This window comes from Rutilus rutilus (assembly GCF_951802725.1).
Source record: "Rutilus rutilus genome assembly, chromosome: 21".
Taxonomy (NCBI): Eukaryota; Metazoa; Chordata; class Actinopteri; order Cypriniformes; family Leuciscidae; genus Rutilus; species Rutilus rutilus.
Genome location: NC_140226.1, coordinates 27,193,229 through 27,207,565, shown reverse-complemented (window position 1 = coordinate 27,207,565; position 14,337 = coordinate 27,193,229). Strand labels below are relative to the sequence as shown.

The 14,337-nt window shown below is 37.2% G+C and overlaps 1 protein-coding gene across 2 annotated transcripts in view; it reads left to right on the top strand.

The window, feature by feature from the left end:
* myo6b (myosin VIb) overlaps window positions 1–14,337 on the top strand; it is a 55,508-nt gene that overhangs the window by 15,222 nt on the left and 25,949 nt on the right. Inside the window, exons 11-21 of one of the 2 annotated variants that reach the window (XM_084392556.1) lie at window positions 1,460–1,640; window positions 3,751–3,895; window positions 6,176–6,333; window positions 7,605–7,696; window positions 7,957–8,029; window positions 9,236–9,363; window positions 11,015–11,110; window positions 11,344–11,514; window positions 12,399–12,437; window positions 13,330–13,423; window positions 14,086–14,216. In XM_084392556.1, the coding sequence (XP_084248682.1) occupies window positions 1,460–1,640; window positions 3,751–3,895; window positions 6,176–6,333; window positions 7,605–7,696; window positions 7,957–8,029; window positions 9,236–9,363; window positions 11,015–11,110; window positions 11,344–11,514; window positions 12,399–12,437; window positions 13,330–13,423; window positions 14,086–14,216 (1,308 nt within the window). Of the gene's footprint in view, window positions 1–1,459; window positions 1,641–3,750; window positions 3,896–6,175; window positions 6,334–7,604; window positions 7,697–7,956; window positions 8,030–9,235; window positions 9,364–11,014; window positions 11,111–11,343; window positions 11,515–11,829; window positions 11,917–12,398; window positions 12,438–13,329; window positions 13,424–14,085; window positions 14,217–14,337 lie in introns of those variants that run through there. The other variant, XM_084392557.1, reaches the window with a different exon arrangement.

The following is a 14,337-nucleotide window of genomic DNA, read 5'->3' as shown; positions in this document are numbered from 1 at the left end:
GTATTTATTTCTTGATAACAGACCGCTGCGAAGTATAACACACCGTTGCCATGAAAAACAGAGCGTTGCTATGGACGCGGAACGGACTATTTTCTTTAACGGAAGCAATATAATCGTTTTTAAATCAATAAACTCTCAAACTGTAATAAGCGGGATAATGTATAGCGAGGTGGTTGTTATAGCGAATAACAACCCCTTCAGGGTGATTCAAGACCCCTCCGCTTCCCGTTCAGCCTGTCGGGGTTGTTATTCGCTATAACAACCGCCTCGCTATACAATATCCCTTACTTATATTCCATACATTTTTTTTCTTTTTTTTCTGTCATTTGGGATTACAGTTTTTTTAACTCACAAATAGAAACTGAGAAATAGCAGTTTCTCAGCAATGTCTACCCACATATTTTATAGTTTAACATAACCAGAAACCTTTATATTCATAATTTTTTTTTTAAATAATTTATTAATATCCATGACTTTTCCAGGTCTAGAAATCACACTTAAAATGTCCCTCATACAGTACATCCAGGGTCTCCAAGACCATGAGAACCCTGGGGTTATGAATAAATTTTTTTTTTTTTTTTTATCATAAATGCAATCTTATATATAGATTTTTTTTTTTTTTTTTTTTTATGTTTTAGCTTATTTTAAAGCTTGGTTTGTCATTAAAATGCTGCCTATGTAGGTTTTGGAACAGAGCTTCACTCTTCTAATAGCCATAATGTTTATGTCGATATTTTTGTAACTGAATATTGTGTGTCTTTGCCTTCCCTGATCTTCTTAAAATTCAGGATCATAAGGTGATGTTTTACCAGTTGTCCTTCTTTCTAAATTCTTTTCATGCTCTACATTCTTTGGCTTTCTGGGTTTCTGTGCATGAAATTGATCATTAGTGTGTGCATGGGTCTGCAAGCTAATATGCATGAGGCTTTCTCTGTGAAATAAGTAGTTTTGTAAGAGGTGCTTGTAGTCATGGGTATGGAACAGCTTTTAAGCTCTAGCGTTGGTCAGAGTGGTGTGATCTGTTGTGTCATCAGACTGCAGATTATCGATACGTCAGTGACCTAAAGGCATAGTTTGCCCAAAAATAAAAATTATGTCATCTACTCACCCTTGTGTCCTTTAAACACAGAGAAGTTTTGAAGAATGTTTATGTTGCTCTTTTCCCCATACAACAGCAGCATAAAGCGTTCCATAGAAAGTCATTCAAGTGTAGAATTACATAAGGGTGAATAAATTATGACAAAATCATCTTTTTTAAAATATAATATAAAAAAGGAACTTCTGGCACACTCTGATCCTCAGGTGTGGTTTGATTTCCTTTCCTCCTTTTAATCAGAGATCGAGATCTAGATCTGTATACAGTCCTCCAGTATACATATCTGATCTTCTGAGGCTCGTGTGACGTGTGGATGTTGTTGATTCTGGAACCGTTTGTCTTGATGGTCCGTTGTGTTCGTAGCATGGGAAAGTGGGTGCTCTGAAGGACCCTCTGCTGGATGACCTGGGAGACTTCAACAGGATGGTGGTTGCCATGAAGAGAATCGGCCTGGATGACACAGAGAAGCTCAATCTCTTCAGAGTGGTGGCTGGCGTCCTTCATCTCGGCAATATCGACTTCGAAGAGACAGGAAGCACCTCTGGTAGCCATTCATGTAGCATCTGTATAAAAATACCTTTATTTGATGACCTAACCTGGCATGATGCGACAACTTTCAAGCGTAAAGTAAATTTCTGTCCTGCATAAAGTGTCAAAATCACATTAGAACATGTTTAATATAAAAACCAGTGAGATTTAAGTTCTGGAAGGGACTGTCCATCACGAAACTATAAACCATGCAAACAGACAGTAAATGTCTTGTGTGTCAGTTGCAGTCGCAGTTAGGACAAAAAAGAGATCGAATTTATCGCTTTTTGCTTCATCATGTCACACTTGGATCAGAAATATTCGATTTCCTTCAGGTTAAGAGACTTCAAAATATGACCAATTATTTTATTTTTTATATATATATATATATACAGAATTTGCACTACCTGCATTCAGTCAGGGAAAAGTCACTGTTGTCTGAAGTGTTATTTTTTTTAGCTCATCCACTTGCTGATGTTCTCCTCATTAAACTCCCTCACCCACCCACACACACACACACACACCCCTTCTCCAACTCAAAAGACTTCATTAGGGAGCTGCTGTGGGGGCTTCTTCTAGTGTTACCAGACTTGCGCTCTGGATTTGTTTTCCTGTTCTGCTGAAGGTATAACACCTTTTACTGCTCTGGCCTACACCATTTCCCCACTCACAATGGAGATGCTGGCCTGAGACACCTTTTAGCTGGAAAACATGGAGCCTAATGTTATAGAGGTCTTACAGGAGACCTGAAGACTATTATGTATGAACACATGTTTTTGGCTGAGATAGGAGTGTGCTTTTATAGATTTGTTTGCACACTTTTAGCTCTTAGACTGCGGTCAATAGGATGCGTCACATAACATGATTTTCTTGCATCGAGCCATAAACTGTGATGGGTAATTTGGTAGTCCTGTTTGTGTTTTATATGTCTATATGGTCCTATTAAGCCTGGTGATAAAAGTTATTATATGCAAAATAAAATGACAGATACATCACTGAGAATGTGTCCCAGTGCATCCATGAGATGTTTCTGCATAGACAGTCTCTCAAATGATTTAATACAAATTACATTTCATTTATTTTTGTAAAGGAAAATAAAAATACAACAAAATACTCAAAAGTCATTAAATACGTATTTTACATGCATGTTAAAAATACTGCCCATCTCTGGCTTTGGAAAATTATAAGTGATCTAGGAGCTTTATTTAGCTTTTTACAGTGGATGCCATTGATAACACAATGTCAATCCTTCACAGCCTCGCTTTCATACCTGTCATGGCACTTCTCTGAATAAGGTCTATAATGGAGAAAAAACTCAGTAAAAGAATGAAAGAAAACTTATGCAGCAAAAACAAAACAAAAAATGGTGATATCATAAAGAGGACTCCTGCAGACCCTCATGACCATTTGTCAAAATCAGTAGGTCTCTTAAAATATCAGATAATTTGACCTTTTAGGACATGGCAAGGTTCAGGTTGTTTTAGTACGACCTGAAACTTGTGGTTGCACCACAATGACATTTTAAGTGTAAACTTTTGTCGAAAATTGTATTAAAGGCTTAGTTCACCCCAAAATGAAAATTCTGTTATTAATTACTCACCCTCATGTTGTTCCAAACCCGTAAGACTTTCGTTCATCTTCAGAACACAAATGAAGATCTTTTTGATGGAATCTGAGATCTTTCTGACCCCTCCATAGACCGCAATGCAACAACCACTTTCAAGGCCCAGAAAGCTAGTAAAGACATCGTTAAAATAGTCCATGTGACTCCAGTTGTTCAACCTTAATGTTATGAAGCGACGAGAATACTTTTTGTGTGCAAAAAGCAAACAAAAATAACAGACTTTATTGAAGAATTTCTTCTCTTCTGTGTACAGCGTAGGAGACTGACACAGAAGAGAAGAAATTCTTCAATAAAGATATACTGATTACTTTTATGTTAGTCTGTAGTTGACTGATATATTTTGATCTAATTTGACAATGAGAGAACAGGTCATTAACAGCTACGAATGTATCAGTAAATTGAAAAACATTAAGAATTCTGTGCTGTGTAGACGTACAGTAGCATAAGAAACATAATGAGACAAAGTTTTATGGTGACCATTAGAATTTGCTTCTGATCTCAGGTGGCTGCATTTTGAAGAACCAGTCCAGTCAGACTCTGGAATACTGCGCTGAGCTGCTCGGCCTTGACCAGGACGACCTGAGAGTCAGCCTCACCACCAGGGTCATGCTCACCACTGCAGGGGGCGCCAAAGGCACAGTCATCAAGTGAGTGACCCCATATGTTTACCTTAACATCTGCTCAGCCAGTGGCCCGGGGGCAGCTTGTTTTGTTTTAGATCTGTAGTTGCATCCAAAAGATGATCAAAAGACAAATCAAAAGTCAGCACAGATCCCTGCTTGGCATTTGACACACTCTCCTCACATCTTAATCTCCCTGCGATGCAAAACGTCTTCTAGTATTACATTTCATCATTTCGCCCCATTTGCATTCACATAACTAAATGAATCCTCTGGTCGCCCGCTCACAGACGAGAGGAGAGCTGAAAATAGCTAATCGCAGCTTTTCCATTAGAGATATGGTCAGTTTAATCAAATGTGGCAGAGACTAAATTGGCTGAGGGGCCGTAATAGTCTAGTTGCCATCGAAAGTCTTCTGAATTTAAACGGACGTTTTTTTTTTTTTTTTGATTACATAAGAGAGGAGGCCTTGAAGGTATCAATGAGCTTTTTCCACACCACTTCTTCTCCTAATGGTCAAAGATAAGACTCAGGTTTGCAAGTTTGTGAAACAAAAGCCCAATTCTTCTCAGCTTTCAACATGTAAAACCCACAGTCCAATTACTGCACACACCAATTGTCAAAGGGGAGAGGAATTGGAAAAACTTGATTGCCTCGATTGAATCGTATGCTCCGTTCTCTGTTGCCCAGGTGGGGTTTTATATTCTGTGGCGTCTGAATGATAGGGCAGCGCTCGGTGGATTAATATTTAACCAAGCACAGATGCCGGACTGGGAGTGTTTGCACTGCATGAATAATGGATGTTTGTCTGAGGGAGTGGCCTAGGGTCTTTTAGGTATGATGAGAATCAAAGTCACAGGAGGTTTCACCCTCCTCATTTGACTGGGAACAGATGCACAACCACGTACACATGCAATATGCATTTCATGGAAAATTATGGAGACTGTATTCAAACTAGGCTACGGTGACCCTTGCAATTCACATCGATAGACACCGGAGAGGGCAGCAGCTTGTGCCTGACAGAGCTTCATTTCAGAGGCGCATTGTGATTTTTAAAAATCTGTTAAATGCAACAAAAGCAGGTGACATTGAGAAAGAAGAGTGCAGCAGCCTCTCGACTCGCACGCTGCAGAGGGAATACATTAATAGCATAAAAGCGAGTTAATGAAAAGCAATCTTGCAGACTCGAGATCGAAGAGATTATTGTGAGCCAAGACCAGCTTTTATTAACTGTGCAGGCAATAAGAGTCACACAGCAGGTATTCCCACAGCGGGACAGCATCTTCAAGAGAGCAAGAAGGTTTTTATCATCCAGTTCTGAAGTTTCAGATAGTTGCCGGTGTCCCTACACCTCCTGAGGATTGCGGCGAGCCACTGTGGCTTGTGATTATGAGCTGCTTTGCTTTAACAGGCGTGTGTTATTGAGATTTATTGTGTTTTCATGTAATATCGCTTGGCTGTTGCATTTCGAGCCCTTTAAGCTACACCGGGATTTCAAGTGCTTGTTTGTATTGCGTATATACATTTATCAAAGTATCCACTGCAAAATATGTTTGAATTGAACCTTTTCCCTGTACAGTTTTTAGTTTAATTATGTAATCAATCTTCTGGAGGACCAATTAATTGTTTTTTATACACTTGATGAAGAACAAAGATGTTGGAATATATATATATATATATATATATATATATATAATATATTTGCGTTAAAAGTAGTTTGGGCCTTTTACACCCAGTTATTTGCATACTATAAACATATTTTCTTGCACAGTCTTAAGAATTTGTGTAATTGTCATTTTTGGAAACAAGAAAATATTTGCCGTTAGCTCTCAGAAAAGCAGAAAATTGCCCAATTTACCTTTTGTCCCTATAAATACATGGCACACACACACACACACACACACAAAACACTAATTTCCTCTCTTATACTGTTACCAAACAATTTCACTGACACAAAAAAGACCTCAATTATATTTGTTTGTCCTCTGACTTTATTTGACCCGACAATAATGTGTTTAGACTGTAATACAGAGGTGATTTTTTTTTTCAGCAGCCTTGAGCATCTGCTATCAAAATGGAATTGAGAGGAAAATAAATTAAATTTTGACTCAAAATTATTTCTCGTTGGAATTCTGCTTTCCCCTAAAGTGTTTTTACATATTTTGCTTGGAATGCTTAAACAGCAACTATCTTAAGAGTGCAAAGTTGGACGGAGTAAAACAGAATGGACATGTATTGATGAGGCGACATTAGCAGAAGCCTTGGCCCAGATTTTGACTCCTCCTGTCCCACTTTGCTCCTCTCCAGGGTGCCTCTGAAGGTGGAACAGGCCAACAATGCCCGCGATGCTCTCGCCAAAGCCGTTTACAGCCGGCTCTTTGATCATGTGGTCAAACGGGTCAACCAGTGCTTTCCCTTTGATACGTCCTCCAACTTCATCGGCGTGCTGGACATCGCTGGCTTTGGTGAGCTTGTTAGATAGCCGCAATGGACGGGTCACGTTGTCTTACACTGAATCTCAGTGGCTCTTCAATTTTCAAACATGTCAACCTAAGAAATTATGCATCTGAGAAATGAGACAACCTAGTCTTCAATACAGTGAGCTCCAAACATTTGAGACCACTTGCGAAACATCTGGTATTATTAATTTTGATTGGGAACTGAAGTAGTGCAGAATCTTAAATATTTCTTGTTCATTTTATGTTTCAATGATTTTTAGTTAAATTTAATTTTTTTACCATTTTTAATCCTTTATTTTCATGTTTAAGTTAGATTGTGATTCCCTGATTTTCTGTGTTGTCTCAAACTTATTGACCCTACTATATGTAATGTCAGAGTTCTTTCTGAGCTATTTTGACTAGCTTAAAGCACTTAAAAATATTCTTGGTTAAATATAAATTAAGATGTCAAAATAATTTGTCAAAAATTATAAAACATATTTATAAGGTAATTAATTGCTGGTTTTAATTTAAGTGCTTTTCCAAAGTAACAAAGTAAGGGATTACTGTAAAGGTTTTTTTTTTCTGCAATTTAATTACAGTTACTTCTCATGTGATTATTAAATACTTTATGGACTATAGAAAAATTCTATATAAAACAATAATGGATTTAACATCAAAATGTAACATCTAATCTTAAAATGTTTGTTTTTAATGGAACCTTCTCACTATGAATACTTTGGTCAGTTCAAGAATTATTTATGCAATTTTATATTATTTATTTGAATGAATTAAAAGAGCAGTTTTATAAGTAATGCAATACTTTTTAGAGAGAGTAATTAGTACAGTAATCTAATTACACTGTTGAAGATGTTAATTAGTAGCTAGTAATTAATTACTGGGTAAGCATGCTATACAATAGACATCTATGGGAATTGCGTATCTCCATTTTAAGTGCATAACTGTCCGTTTTTTTGGTTTATACAAACTGGAATTACTTCCCACGATAACAGATGCTGTCTGTCAATAGAGTTTAACTACTGTAACTGTGACTTGAAATATTCCATTAATGTTAAACTTTAAAATAAACATAGCATGGAATATGACTGGTAGAATATATAGAAGACGTAGTGATTCACTAGCTATTAGCATGTCTTATGCAGAAATAAGGTTGAGAATATGTGGTAAGATTAACGATAATTGCTTCTCACTAACAGTGTTTCTGTAATAGTGTAACTGTTAAATGCCTTTAGAGACATGCATGAATCATAAAATGCTTTTTTAATATTCCTGTTCAGAGTATTTCGAGCACAACAGCTTCGAGCAGTTCTGCATCAACTACTGTAACGAAAAGCTGCAGCAGTTTTTTAATGAACGCATACTGAAAGAGGTGAGTCATGAATGCTATTGGGATTTTTTGTATCGATCAGTGACTCTTAAATATGCCCTCCTTAAAATTAACAAATGAAGCTGTTTCATCTGTATGTATCTTTTTTCCAATTGCAAGCATATTACTCTTCCGTTTTAACAGTTCCAGTTGAACTTCTTTTGAAATGCTCTTGTTCCTGCAGATTAAGTTAAGCATTTTCTCACTTTTAGCAAAAACCAATGCACATTTACTTTGTTTTTGTTTTTCCTCTTCCTTCCCAGGAGCAAGAGCTGTATCAGAAAGAAGGCCTGGGAGTTAATGAAGTTCATTATGTTGATAATCAGGACTGCATAGGTGAGTGTCCCTTCGGCACTGAATAATGATCTTCCTCCATTTCAATCATTACTGGATGCACTACGGCCCATACATGGCAATATAAAGTCCTCCATACGCGGAAATGCTAGGGTCTCTAAATCCAAAATGTGTTACAATGCAAATGTAATTTCTTCTCAAATTATGGCCTTCAAATGATGATAACATAGTTATTTGTATACATTGCCATGTCTGTTAATCTCTTGACAAAACATGCCGAAGATTAATATTCCAGCAGAAATGCATGCTGGGTGCTTGAGATAACACAGGATTGAATCCTGGGAAAGACCTCTCTCACTCTTGAACCCACTGGAGAGGTTTTAGTAGATGAAGAGGTCACACTGTTTTAGTTTCTCTAAAAGTGATCTCTCGAGCAGTGCAGTCCAAACCAAATCACCCATCAGTAACAGAAAGTCAGTTCAAACTCAGGACACACTGTGAAATCTTCCCCCGGTTCACTGAATGCAAATACCATCACCAGAGGGAAGTCTGCTGTCCGAAGGTATCAGATTCAGAACCAATACCTTTTATCTTTTAAGTCGACCTGCATTTTAACCCAAATGATTTATCAAAGATCTTCCTATGCATGCCAAAAGAAACCACCTGTGTTTTTTTTGCCCAAGCTGTCACAACTCAACAGCTTGTGTGAGTTTGCGCGGTATGCAGGTGGCTTGACACAACATCTCGCCTCTGATGTAGTGTCTGCTGTGCAAAAAGTAGGAACGCGATCGCAGGTGTCACTTCTGTTCCGAGGGGAAAGACTTGCTTTCCATTTATCAGCTCTGCTTTTACTAACTCTCCTGATAGTGATGCAACACATGTCCTTGTGACTTCCAAATGGACACGCAGCTCCTTTTCCTGCACGTCTCCTCATCAATCACCTCACATTTATCCTCGGGCGTCTGCTCATGCAAATACATGACTGCGCTTGCATCCGCACCTCTCTCACCTGTGCACGTCTCAGATGAATTATGCATACGACGTATGCCTTCACACTGATTATCAAAAAGGTCCATGTGTGCCCACCGACTTTGCATTCGTCCATTAAACTTGCTGAGTTCTACTTCATTTTGTATAATACCTTCTGCTGGGAGATTGAATATATTAAATCACTATTCACCTCATTTTCGTTCGCATGAAACTTTGTGTCGTCAGTCCAAAACTTGTCTCTGTGACTTTGCTTTGCAGATCTGGTTGAGGCAAAGCTGGTGGGTATCTTGGATATTCTGGATGAGGAGAACCGTCTTCCCCAGCCCAGTGATCAGCACTTTGCAGAGACAGTTCACAGCAAGCACAAGGTTCACTTCCGTCTCACTGTAAGTTATGGTTTGGTCCTTTTCAATAGCCAAGTCTATATATAGCAAAGAAAAGCTGCAAAGTCTGCAGGATAGTGTTGTACAGCATCTCAGAATAAAATATTTATTTATAAATAAATAAAAATATCTTAAGTTCTGAGCACCAAATCAATTTTCACTTTCTGCATTTTGACTGGGCCTTCAGTGCCATTCTGAAGTTATCTTAAAAATAGTTTGCCTAATATGTAGTGGAAGATGGAGTAAGATGCCCCCCCCCCCCCCCCCCCCACACACACACACTTTTAATTTTCCTTTTGACTGTAGCTGTCACTGAATCTCATCTTAGCACATTTATTTAAAGGTGCATTGTGTAATATTTAGGAGGATCTGTTGACAGAAATGCAATATAATATACATAACTATGTTTTCAGTGGTATGTAAAGACCTCACTTAATGAACCGTTATGTTTGTATTACCTTAGAATGAGCCATTTCTATCTACACACACCGCGGGTCCCCTTACGTCGATGTGTTTCTACAGTGGCCCTGAACGGACAAACGCGTTTCGTTACTATGTTGTTCTTCGTGTAAAGAAGCTAGCTAAAGTCAGCGAATAAAACACTCACACAATGATGAATGAAGTAACAATAATATTCGCAATATCATATCGTTTTATATCGCCATATCACCACCGTAACTTCTGCTGGATGCAATTCGCAAACCTCACCACTAGATGCCGCTAAAAATCACACACTGCACCTTTAATAGCGATTCTCTTATTAATCTTGAACATCAGAACATTGTTAATGTATGTATTGCGTTTTGATTTGAAGTGAAAAGTTAAAGTTAGACCCTAGGTTTAATCAGTTTTGATGTATATTTCAAACATCCAAATTTTTCATCATAACCTGCTGGATAATTGAAAATAATAGACCGTATCTATAAAATTATATTGTTCAATTCCGATGTATCTCTTTTTTTGGGGATTCATTTGATTTGTCATTGTTCAACTTAATTGTCAAAATGCATACATTACCTTAGAATTTTTTATTTAGTATTTAAAATTATTTACGCCTTTAAAAAAAGAAATCATGATATGTAATTTACATATTATGACCTGGGTAGGGAGCCAACTTTCTATAGTTGGAAAAGATGGCCCTTTTTCATGATTTTCAATTTTGTGTTAAAAGAATTCAATTAGCTATTATTGCTAATTTACCTTAACAATATATTGGATGAAGCATCATTATTGGCTAACATAATGAAATTAAAAATTCACACTGTTCTTAAGGGAGACATCGTCCCTCATCTTACTGTATATTTCAACATGACTTATTACAGCAAACAGGCCTTTTTGTAGTTTGTTTTTTTAGTTTAATAAAGTAAATAAAAACTACAAATATACATATACTTTTTTGCCATTATATTAGGCTACAGAGCTTTTGGAGTAATTAATGTGCATATGCTTATTAAAAATATGTCATGATGCATAATTAGACTCCATTTTCTTCATGTAAAATATTATTTGTTATTTTATTGATTTTTATATGACCTGGGCATTTCTAGTTTTTATGTGATTCACCCTGACCTTCCATCAATGTCAAGACCCAAAAATGAAGGAAATCATAACCATACAGCTGCAAAGATGGATTCTCTGTGGGCTGTTTTTTCAGGTGCCTAGGAAGTCAAAGCTTACAGTCCACAGGAATTTGAGAGATGATGAAGGTTTCATCGTAAGACATTTCGCTGGTGCCGTGTGCTATGAGACTGTAAGTTCCCAATTCACTCAGTTCATTCTGAATTCTTTTATGTATAGAAACCATTGTGTTGTTTTATTTCTGTAATGTGATAGTCTTTAACATTGGTTAATTAATTTCTTCCACACTGTAAAAACAATTGGGGACTTGGGGGAATCCCTTTGGTAAAGTTGTTTTTTTTGTGTGTGTGGCTGACTTTGTGTTTATTTCTATGCCCTGTGGGTTTTGTGTATGTGTGTGAGCAGACCCAGTTTGTGGAGAAGAATAATGACGCCCTCCACATGTCTTTGGAGAGCCTGGTGTGTGAGTCGAAGGACAAGTTTGTGCGGGATCTCTTTGAGAACAACTCCAATTCCAAAGACTCAAAGCAGAAGGCTGGCAAACTCAGCTTTATCAGTGTGGGAAACAAATTCAAGGTGAATCTACCCTTTAGCTTATATTCTCCTGATAGCCAGAAAACACACATTGTCAAAGGCATTAATAAGTCTGAAGATATGACAAAAAAAAATGAAGCCCTCAAGACTACAGGCTTTCCTCAGATCAGGAGTTCCTCAAGGCTTTGTATTTGGACCGCTGTAGATTTTGTTTTACGGGGCTATACGTTGTCTTTTTGTTCTTCTTCTTGATAGTTGTAGGTTTTAAAAGCTTTTGTGAGAGACAATTGATATTTTACCTGGTGATCTAATTCCTTTCCTTCTAACTTTTGCCCTTTCTCAATCCTCCTTTCTTAGACCTTCTCCTGTTTCTTCAACCTTTCCCTGTGAAAAGTTCTGGTGCTGAAATAAATGTAGAAAGAGAGAAAAAAACTGAAGCTTCTGTAGGGGTAAGCCTGGCTGAAATATTCAGTGCCAGCACCACAGGGTAACCTGCAACCTCATAAACAAATGTTGATCTTAAGTTTCTCCCACCCTTCTCCTTCACCCACTTGGTCCATTGCCATGCCTTTGTGTGAACGTGGCTGCCACATTTTTAGTCTCTGCTGTAGTTTTTTCTCATGTCATTGCTGAAGAAATCACACACAAGGAATTCATACTGTTAGGGAGCTCTCACTGTAAACACATCACCATGTCATTTATGTCACCATCACGATAAGATAAAAGATCTTTGTAATTGGACCAATCACCAGTATAATTCATGTCTTTTACTTCCTGTATGTGTCAAAATGTGTAATACCATTTGCATGGCAGTACAACTCTTCAACTGTGTGTTTAAAATTATTATTATTTTTTTTTTTAAAGATGCTCTTAATTAAAATTTACAGGATTCACTCTCACATTTCTTTTCTGATCAAATTTCATAGACCCAACTGAATCTTCTACTGGAAAAGCTTCGCAGTACAGTGAGTAATGAGTTTAATGTTATTCATTTGTTATTTTAAAAATGTTAGCCACTTGTTTTGATTATTACTGAGTGTGTCTAATGCATGCCACAAACCAGGCGGCACAGCAAAAAATCCAAAATGACAGTTGCTGATATATGGCACTGGTAAATGAAACATTAAAGCAAAAAGAAAAAAATTTGGTTGTTTACTTCGCATGACTGTATCTACCTGTCTAAGTTGGCCAGAATATGCTGTATGGACTTTTTCACAGACTGCGATGATGCAAAAAAAGTAAATCTAGCAAACATTTTATATTTTATTTTGTTAAATTAATGTTATATTATTCTGGCATTTAATAACAAATAAACTAGTAAAGGCTTTTTGACAAAAAAAATTTTTTGGCCATATTCCTTTCCTCTTTTGGAAAGTTGTAGAAATCCAATTGTGGGAACACAAATAATCTTTGTTCTCCCTATGTTCTCCCATTTATACTACTGTTCAAAAGTTTTTTACATTTATTCAGCAACGATGCATTCATTTGTTTCAAATTAACAGTAAAGACATGCATAATGTTACAAAAGATTTATATGCTATTTCAAATAAATGCTAATCTTTTGAATTTTCATTATCAAAGAATCCTGAAAAAAGCAAAAGGGGGGATGCACCTTTGGTGAGCATAAGTGGTGAACAACATTTAAAAAAAACCTTACCAACCACAAACTTTTCAACATGTACCTCTAAAAAAAAAAGTTTACCTTTATGTTCCAATCCTGGATATGCGAAAAAGGTCCATTCTAGACCAGACCCTATGGCCATTTAGCCAATGGTCTTGTTGTCATGCTGACTATACATATAATATTGTTGTTTGTTCTCTGTTCACATGTAATAACTTCTCATGTGCATTGTAAAGGGCTCTAGTTTCATCCGTTGCGTGAAGCCTAATCTGAAGATGGTGAGCCACCAGTTTGAAGGAGCTCAGATTCTGTCTCAACTGCAGTGCTCGGGTATGTATATGATTATATAGGTGTATTTTTTTTCACTTTCCAATTCATCTCGCAGCCCTTGTGGTAATGCTTCAAATATTTCAATTTAAGAAAACCCACCACAAATACCCAGCAATCATCATTTGGAAGTGCCTTTTGTTTTGTTTTAAACAAATCCCGATGTTGCCTATGGAGTGGCCATATTAAATGTGAGCTCCACTGATTTTTCATTATCTTTTGAGGTGGCGTTACCACAAGAGTGTTTTGAAGGTTTGTGTTATTGTGTTTAATAGGATGTTTGCAAAGTTTTAGAAATTTAGAACTTTCAGGCAAGAGACATAAAAAGAGTATAGCCTAGAAGTTGCACTGACATGTTTAGCCAATTAGTTTGATACCTTTGTTGACTAGTTGTGCATTACATGAGGTAAATGTAGACTCATCAACTTGTCAATTACTTGCCTACTAGCAACTAAGTACTCGTGTCCTAATGTATACTGGTCAATCTGTGAGTTTTGTTGACAAAGGCAAGCTCACAGTATTCAGGTACAGGTTGACTGCACATTACTAAGAATAAGATGTTGAATCTTCCTTTACACTTGGTTCATGCTTTAGCTCCAGCCTTCAATGCAGCAAATCCTGTATCTTTACTGGCTACATTATCTGTACTTCTTCTCTCCTCTCAGGCATGGTATCAGTGCTGGACCTGATGCAGGGTGGCTTCCCTTCCCGAGCTCCGTTTCATGAGCTCTACAACATGTACAAGCAGTACATGCCCAACAAGCTTACAAGGCTTGATCCTCGACTCTTCTGCAAAGTAAACCTTTATTGGTTATTTTGATCTTTATCATTGCATCTCATTCTATTCTGATTGTTTTTCATCTGTTATTCTTGTGTACGTAATTAGGATTAGTATGATCGATGATAGCTTGCTGGAT